The sequence below is a fragment of the Schistosoma mansoni genome, chromosome 1 (genome assembly GCF_000237925.1).
Source record: "Schistosoma mansoni strain Puerto Rico chromosome 1, complete genome".
Classification (NCBI taxonomy): Eukaryota; Metazoa; Platyhelminthes; class Trematoda; order Strigeidida; family Schistosomatidae; genus Schistosoma; species Schistosoma mansoni.
The window spans coordinates 35,088,705-35,097,629 of NC_031495.1; the positions used below are offsets into that span (position 1 = coordinate 35,088,705).

General features: G+C 37.7%; 1 protein-coding gene across 1 annotated transcript; it reads right to left on the reverse strand.

The window, feature by feature from the left end:
- Window positions 1-2,604: 2,604 nt before the first annotated feature.
- On the reverse strand, window positions 2,605-8,469 carry Smp_036250.1 (msf1/px19 related). Its single transcript, XM_018794199.1, has 5 exons — window positions 8,453-8,469; window positions 8,167-8,411; window positions 7,824-8,129; window positions 3,914-4,001; window positions 2,605-3,176 (listed from the first exon to the last, which is right to left on the reverse strand). The coding sequence occupies exons 2-5, from the start codon at window positions 8,208-8,210 to the stop codon at window positions 2,724-2,726; spliced, it is 891 nt and encodes a 296-aa protein (XP_018648635.1). The 5' UTR covers window positions 8,211-8,411; window positions 8,453-8,469; the 3' UTR covers window positions 2,605-2,723.
- Window positions 8,470-8,925: the final 456 nt, after the last annotated feature.

Here is an 8,925-nt window from a genome sequence, read left to right on the forward strand (position 1 = left end):
TTCTTTTTCCTCCAATAGATCTTCTAGGGTTTGGAACTTGTTGTTGAGAGCTATCTTGGATTTGACAAGTTTGTCATTATCTCGAATGAGGGCTGTATCAAACCTTTGTAATGTCTTTTTCTAATTGTTCAGTGCTTCTTTAACTTCAGTTTCATCTTGGCAATCACCAGGTAGTTATTTGAAACTATGTCAGCACCTCTCTTGGTTCTCACATCTTCCATTGACCCTTTAAATTTCTTAGTGATGCAAAAATGACCAATCTGGTTCTGTGTAATATGACCCGGTGAGAACCATGTAGCTTTGTGTAAGTGTTTGTGTGAAAATATAGCGCCGCCTATAAACATTTTGTTGAATGCACATAAATTTGTAAATCTCTTACCATTTTCGTTCCTTTCTCCCAGTCACTCGATGTCTTCTCATGATATCTTCATACCCGGTGTTGTTTCCGACTTTGGTGTCTAGGTCTCTCATCAGGATGGTCAGGTCCTTTCCTGGGCATTTCGATATGATCGATTGCAGCATCTCGTAAAACTGATTTTTATCGTCCTCACTGTTATCAACGGTAGATACATAACATTGGATAACGCTCATTGTGATCCCCTCCTTTTCTGTTTTCAAGGATGCTTTGGTGATCCTGGGTCCATCAGATTCCCATTCTATAAGTGCTCTCCGTGCCTTTTTGTACAGCGTCAGAGAAACTTCCTGAGTGTGTGGAACGTCTCCTTCTTCGTGATCAGAGTACAGAAGTATCTCTCCCGAATCTAGCCTTTGCTGTCCAGCTTGGGTTTCACTGATTCCGAGCACCGCTAAGTTGTATCTCCTTATTTCCGTAACTATTTTACTGGTCCTCCTAGTCTTCCACATTGTCCGGACATCCCATCCACGTATATAATTACTTTTGTTCTGGTTGTTAGAAGGGGCATCGACCTCGTGAATTCCGAAGAATCGCGGGTTTTATCATGAGGCGTCATAATTCTTCCTTGAACTCAGAGGACAGAGTTTAAATGGTTTGATCTGTCTAATCTGGTTAGCATTTCTTAGCAAAATTGTTTTCTACGGGATGGGTTAGCTGATCTCATGCCCAACCCTCCTTCTTTACCCGGGCTTGGGACTGGCAGAAACCCTAGAAAAGCTACAGGCGGAAACAGACTAGTGGACAAACTTTAAATATGCCACTGTTAAATCTATAGACGAGAAAGTCATGGCCACAATACATGTGAATTCAGTCAACGAATTAGTGAGTTGATTCATGTTACTGACACTTGAAACTTAGTTACGTCTAAAGTTTATGAATATCATTTTTGTCTGTTGTGAAATTTTAGTTACGAAAGGATTGTGAACACTAAATACATGAAGCTATGGTGGAACCTAATTTTATATGTACGAAAAAACATACAAAGGAGTTAGGCCACAAGGGAATTTCATCAATGGGAAGGAAAAGTATTCTCCGACTTCTTATTATTCAAGATGTATAGTTCAGTTATTATGCATTGTATCATAAGAAAACCAGATGCAAAAACTAGTTTATTTTCATTTTTGTTAGACTCCTTTTACACCGTTTCACTGACCGAGTCTCAAACAATCCTTCTATATCTGTATTGTGTATTTATCGCCAATTAGTCCATCATAACAGATACACACCTCCCTAAATCAGTAAAAAGGTCTGTGTGCCTTGTCATTCCACTAATTGTTCTTAAATAATGTCAGTACAGATCAGTCCTGAACTATCATTTTAAATTTGGCGAGTGTAAAACGAGTAGCACCGAATGTAGTCCTTGCCTCACAGAGTTCAGAAAGTTGTGCATCATGTCAGTGACGTTGCCTGACAGAACTATGAACATAGGTTTGAGTAGGAATTTAATCTCAGAAAAGAACAATATAAACTATGATATCGACGAACTCAAAAATTTAGGGTGTGGCTAAGCATCCTTAAGATTTACCACTCGTTGTCTCCGTCTAAGATGACAACTTTCCAGATCTTTACCTGGTTGGGTGGCATAGAATTGAACCCTTCAAGGAGAACCAGTTCCCTGAAGATTATAGGTACATCTTTGTGACGAGTTACGAATACCGCGAAACCCAAGTTCATAGTTTCCTGTCGAAAAACTAACATAAAGAACTGAATGTTTTTTGTCATAACGTAATAACTGAGGGATTATTAAGTCCCGAAACAACACTTTCTACCAGTCGATTATGGAAGTAGATGCAAGATACTGTCCATAGGATCTGGATTTATATCGCAATTAGTAAGGCTATGACTTACATAATTTTACACTTAAACTGCACTGCAGTAGCAACAAAAAACGACTCAGTTAAGTGACATTAAAGCAAAAAATGTATCTGTATAGTTTATAAGAAGGGTTTATTTCTTTCTAAACGAGTTGATAGATAACAATGAATTGTTCTGTGGATTAGCTTTTAATAAACTAAAATTATTTCGAACACTCTGATTGAAGATTAAAGATGACTTTTAATTTTTAACCAACACACTGAATTGTATAAGAAATTATGTGATTTCCATAGATGAGAACTTTTTTCTATTTACGAAACAAGAAATCACGACATACTTGGACACATTAGAAAATGATATACTAAACCCTTTAGAGTTCTGTGTTTTAAGAGTAGAAGTGGAAACAGTATTGTTACTATCCTATAAAAAAGCGGTCATAATGTACAAGAGAGGGAAAAGTTAGGAACACGTGAAAGGCAGCTAAAAATTTAATTTAAAGAATAACTACATATTCGTCAATTCCGGAAAAAAGACGTGCTACTCGTTGAGAGCGTTTAACTATGGTGTCGGTAATAGATGTGACGTCACGAGAAAGTGTCTCCAATGTTGATTCCAGGGGGTCGTTTTTGGACTGAATAACAAAATCTTTAGAAAACTGTGGACTGGGAGGAATATGTCTAGGAATGTCGGCAAAAAATGGTGAATTGGAAGACTTCTGATATGATGATGACAGAGCAGGTGAGGTTAAAGTAACAAGTCCGGATGTCTGGAAGGGTGAATCCACAGTTTGAACAGTTGGGTTTGAGAAGGAAGGCACATGACTCGATAATAGTGTATCAAGTTGTTCAGGAGCATTGGTACCAGTGAGGTCACTAAATTGATCACTGTGAGATGAACGGATTACTGGAAGACGATAATCAATAACCCAGTTCAAAGCCTTACGACCCTAAGTCAAAAATAAAACAAGTTATTATCAATCCAAAAGAATCAAATTGTAATATATATCATTTATATGAAAGCGAAGTTGATGTAAATATTTGATAGTCATATCAATAACAATTTAAAGACAGAACAACTGAGATAAGACCAAATTAAAAAACAGACTATATACTAATAGACAAACGAAAATAATTTAGGGTTAAACTCTACAACCCATTTATTGGCAATTCTTCTATGTGATGCTTCATACAGTAGATACTTACACAATATCACAATATATACTAAGTTTTTCAATAATGCTAGCGGAACGGTCAGAGTTAACAGTTAAATGTCGAAATTCAACCAGATAGATGAATATTTCAGTTTGTAACTAAATAACTTGATTTGGTTTCCTAAATTATTGAATAATAACTTAAGCAAAGAGTAATACAGGATTCATGAGATCTGTTGTCTAATATCGATGATGTATTTTTTGTTCCGCAGAATTCATCAAAAATTGGCCAGACAAAATACATACAAATGATGGTGTTTTTAGGATAGAAGTTAACTGTATTTGCAATAACATCACTTTTTTGTTTAATGTTCATAAATTCATTCTGCTATAGTTTACAAAGGTAAAAAGTACAGAATGGAATGACGAAACGATGACCGAAGTACTTATTTTACTTGTCTTGTAATTTAAATGTGACATATCTCAGTACGATACAGAAATCGAACAAACAATGTCAAAACTTTAGGACGTACCTGATGTGCATTTTGTTTACTCATACTCACAGCTGACATTGCAATAAGTGAGAACGCTTTGACTGAAATTGAATGCTCTAGAACAGTCCTGTAAAACAAATAAAGCTGATAGTTATGGTCAAAGATGCAGATTTGGTAGTGGTCTACTAAATCATTTTAATAGTCATACGAGTAGAGTGTAACATAAATCAAAATCACGTGAAGCAAAAGAGAGTATCGCAAATGGGTTTTGTTTATCAGTATGCTGGATGTCAGACTTGATTACACATAAACATACTGCAGGAGCAAATTTAGAGAAATCAAATGGTGTTTACCAGTAACACCAGGTGAGAAACATCTGTTGAGGTTAAGTTCATATAATCTTAGAAAATATCGAAAGTACCGATTACCGTTCCAATCCACCAAAACAACTACGGAATGACTTTTGGTGCATTTTAGGCAGAAACTATAGGTGAGTTAATTTCATTCAATTTAGCAGTATAAATCATTTGCTTGAAATTGAGTTACGCAACTAAAATAATAGTGTGTGAACAACGTAACGATGTGGTTACAACGGAGAAATGTAGTTTATTTAAGCGAATGTGAAATCAATTCTCTGAATTAATATGAATTTTTATCGGCTGTTGACTACTCATTTAGACTGAACTGATGAGGCGACTCCGTCACAAGATAGTAAAACTAGTCAACAAAATGTTTTCTCTTGTAAAACGACAGAGTTATGTAGAAAGTAAACAAAAAATTAAAACAGTAAAATTCGTTTAAAAAGGTTAGATACAAGTTTTATAAGTCACTTAGCAATCAAACTATGGCCTAACTACCATGTTGACGCTTGCCCACCCCCATATCAGATGTATCATCAAAATCACTAAGTTGCTTTTAACAAAAACCATTTTTTAAAGAATAAAATTCAGTACTTCGGAACATGAGGTAGTTCAACTTCCATTTAATTGAAACGAAACCTTAATGTTCAGCTTTGAACTATGCATATAATTAAAAGCAAGAGGGTCTAGTTGACGTATACTACAGCAGACGGAAAAGAGTTCGACGGATCACGCTGCAGCGTCATTAAAAGAGAAGTCACTAAAATGAAAGGATTATAAATAGGTGTCCTAATAAACAGAAACTCGTCTATCTGGAATTTATTAATCCTACTATATTATTTTGTGGCAACCACCAGTAAAATATGCAACTTCCAATCATTTTATCTTGCTTTATTCTTTCATATCTAACAAAAATTAGGTTTGAAAACAACGAATTTCTTTTGTCACCTTCAATCACCATGTTTCAAGTCCCCTGCTAAGACTCGTGAACTGTAAACACGAGAAAATCAGGCTGGCTTCAGACCTGGTCGTGGCTGTATCGACCACATATTCACCATTCGTCAAGTTTTAGAGCACAGACACGTTTATCGGCGTCCGACAATGATAGTTTTTCTTGACTTGAAAGCAGCATTTGACTCTGTAGACCGAGAGGTTCTGTGGCAGTGTCTGTCATTGAAAGGTGTACCTGAGAAGTACATAAACCTTGTGAAGGCTCTTTACTCGAACACTATCAGTCGAGTGAGAGCTTATGGCGAACTGTCATATGATTTTACAACCTCAAGTGGTGTACGTCAAGGCTGTCCACTATCCCCATTTTTGTTTAACTTCATTATAGACCTGTTGCTGGAAATAACACTCTCGTCGACTGAATTTACAGGAATTGATCTCCTACCAGGGGGACCACTAAGCGACTTAGAATACGCAGATGACATAGTCCTGTTTGGTGAAGACGCTGACAAAATGCAGAGTCTTCTGTTGGAACTCAGTAATAATGCCAGGATGTTTGGGATGCGTTTCTCCCCATCCAAATGTAAATTGTTACTCCAGGACTGGCCTGCGTCAACACCCGAACTAAGGATAGGGAGTGAAGTAGTCGAACGCGTGGACAACTTCACTTATCTTGGAAGTCTGAACAGCCCTAATGGGTTGGTGTCTGACGAAATCTCAGCACGGATTCAAAAAGCTCGTTTGGCTTTTGCCAACTTACGTCACCTATGGCGAAGACGAGATATCCGTCTATCAATTAAGGGACGAGTATACTGCGCAGCAGTTCGCTCTGTTCTACTTTACGGCTGTGAAACATGGCCATTAAGAGTAGAAGATACTCGTAGGTTACTAGTATTTGACCACAGATGCCTTAGAAATATTGGTCGCATCTGCTGGGATAACCGGGTAAGTAATAGTGAGGTTAGACACAGGGTATTAGGGAATGATGGTAAATCAGTTGATGGAGTTGTGAATCTTCATCGATTGAGATGGTTGGGCCACGTGTTATATACGCCTGAACACCGATTACCACAACTCGCAATGTTGACTAGTGTAGGGGATGGTTGGAAGAGAGTTAGGGGCGGCCAAACCAAAACATGGCATCAGTGCTTGAAGTCACTAACTTGTGGTCTGAGCCATGTTGGTAGATGCAGACTACCTGGTTGGGGTCCGCTTGACTATCGTAACCAATGGTTGGAGACTCTGTGTGACATGACTCAGAATCGATCACAATGGCGTAGGTGTATACACTCTTTATCTTCCCTTAAACCTTAAGATTACAATTGCTTCATATCTCCCTTCCTGTACTATATCCTTATATACAACCTTTCCTTATATACTACCACCACTAAATTAATTACTTCTATGAATCCGGTGTTCATCTTGTTGTGCTAACGAGGTATGGCAACTTGGACCGATGCATATATGTGCCTGGTCCTACGTTGTAGCTGACTGACTGACTGACAAGTCCCCTGGGTAAAACAAAACAGAGCGTTGAGTAGTAAGTCCGTGAATGGTCAGATGTTTTATGGGAGGGAAATAGAGAAAAACGCTTAAAAAGCCTTTATTAAACATGCCATTAGCCCACTTTAGCAGACTGAATCACAAAACTTTCCAACATACTAATGGTCTTAGGAACCCCATGTGTGCTACAAATCATTATAAACGAGTATCGAGCAACATGAAATGACCATGTTTACAAATAACTTTTGTTATAGTACCCTTTAATTTTAATCCGCAGTACTCTGGCATGGATTATTGCCAAGTTTATGTATAAAATATTGCAACTAAGTTGGTTATTAGGGTTTAACTTCCACATCAGGGTCAGAAGTATGTGCGAAATATCTGCGACACATAATTGATGAAATCAGTGTTACTGGCGTTAAGAAAAGGGCGGAATTTGTCAACGAAAACAATGGATTTTGAGACCTAAGTAGTTGAGTGTGAATGACGCTCCAACGTCAAACGTTTGCTTATACCAACACTGTGCTAACAAGCGAGGACTCTATCATCAGTATGCACTCTGAGAAAGAACTTCCGGTTATTGTACAACCGTAATAGGTTCTTTGCTAGTCACATCCATTTGTCCATGCTCCTTAAACTAGTTCTGTATTAAGGTGGTTTGTATAAGTTGAAATTAACCCAATGTGCAGTAAAAAAAGATATCCTGTCTGGATTTGGAGGATAATTTTCGCTTATGATGGACAATCAAGACGTATATAATGTGTCCATAATCAACCTAAACAGGGTGTTATTGTCAACAATTTGGAACAGGTAAAATAAAGTGAGATCTGGGTGGTACAAATATTGATGAGATTGTGGAAATTTGTACCCAAGGTGGATGATCTTGATGGGGTTTTGTCCTCAGAGCTGGGTGATTAGATCGTTCTTCTGAACGACATCAGCGCAAACTTCAAGTAGGAGTGAAGTGTTCGAATTTCTCGAGGTCTACAGGACAAGCTGTGAGCTATATGCGGAGAAACCTGAACACTTCACTTCTACCTGGAGGTTTTGCTGGTGATGTCACTCAGAAGAACGATGAAAGCTCCACGACCAAACCATCCAGCTCAGAGAACAAAACTCCATCAAAATGTTGAACTCACCAATCTGCGTTTTCGGGGTGAACAGTATACTCCATATGTTCCGTACCATTGAGCACACCTTGGAAGTCGATATTTACTGTGTCAGAGACCATTCGTTTGTTCTGAACTTGAATACAACTATATTCCACTGCCTTCAGTTGACCCATGTGAAACATGGGCCATGAAGAGTTAATCAGTTTGCAACTGTGCATAGCACCACCGGTAAGATCGACCTGACGATTGACAACATCTATGTTTAGTACGTTTGGATTGTATGGGTTGGGATATTTAAATTGTACAGAACTGACAACATCATGCCAAGGATGTCTAAGAAAAGTTAAATATAGTTTAAAGCGAAGTGTACTTGATAACGAACTTCTCCGACCAACGACGAGTGTCTGACAGCATCACTATTTGCAGGAAATCGTGTTTTCACGAGTTTCTAATTGTGAAAACACTAGAGATAAAAAAAGATGACACAATTCAGTAGAGATGCTTAAAACTACGATGATATTGTGGAGCTAGGAGGAACAGGATAAGAAAAATTGGTGGGAAACTAAATAAGCCAGACGTAGATGTACTGCTTAAGGAATCATATTCATTAACGGTCTAACATGTCAATGAATGTTAATAAAACATTAAGGTCATACCTGTAAATCCCAGAATCATAATGAAGAGATAAAAAGGTCACGACGTTTTTTTTAATTGAAAGTTGATCATGGATGGATTTTTGGTCTCTTTTAAGACTCCATTGGTCTCGAAGAAATAGAAAAACCCTTTATGAATATTTAGAAATAAATATGCAGTTTTACTATATCATGCTTATCTATGTTACTCGAATTCACCTTCAAATGATTCAAATGGTTGAGGACGGAATAGAAGAAGCTTTCGCTTAACGGGCTTCCGTGTCTAGTAGCAATGGATCACCAATACCTCCAGGCAAGAACCTAGGTATATGAACGATAATAGAGGAAAAAAAGAATTTGGTAAATAAAAATAATATGTTATCCTTAGTACTTAAGAATAAGTCAAGTTTCCTCTTAAAGGATTCCTGGGAAGTCGCTTGGACTAGCTCAGTCGGCAGCGAATTCCAGCATTTGACAACTCTCAAGGAGTAGAAGTT

Excerpts from the sequence above, each read along its gene's own strand:
- Smp_036250.1 (XM_018794199.1), bottom strand. The coding sequence starts at position 8,210 with ATGCTGTCAGACACTCGTCGTTGGTCGGAGAAGTTCGTTATCAA. Across the intron at positions 8,130-8,166 it reads TCGGAGAAGTTCGTTATCAA|ACATCCTTGGCATGATGTTG; the intron begins GTACACTTCGCT and ends AACTTTTCTTAG. Across the intron at positions 3,177-3,913 it reads GTAAACAAAATGCACATCAG|GGTCGTAAGGCTTTGAACTG; the intron begins GTACGTCCTAAA and ends TTTTTGACTTAG.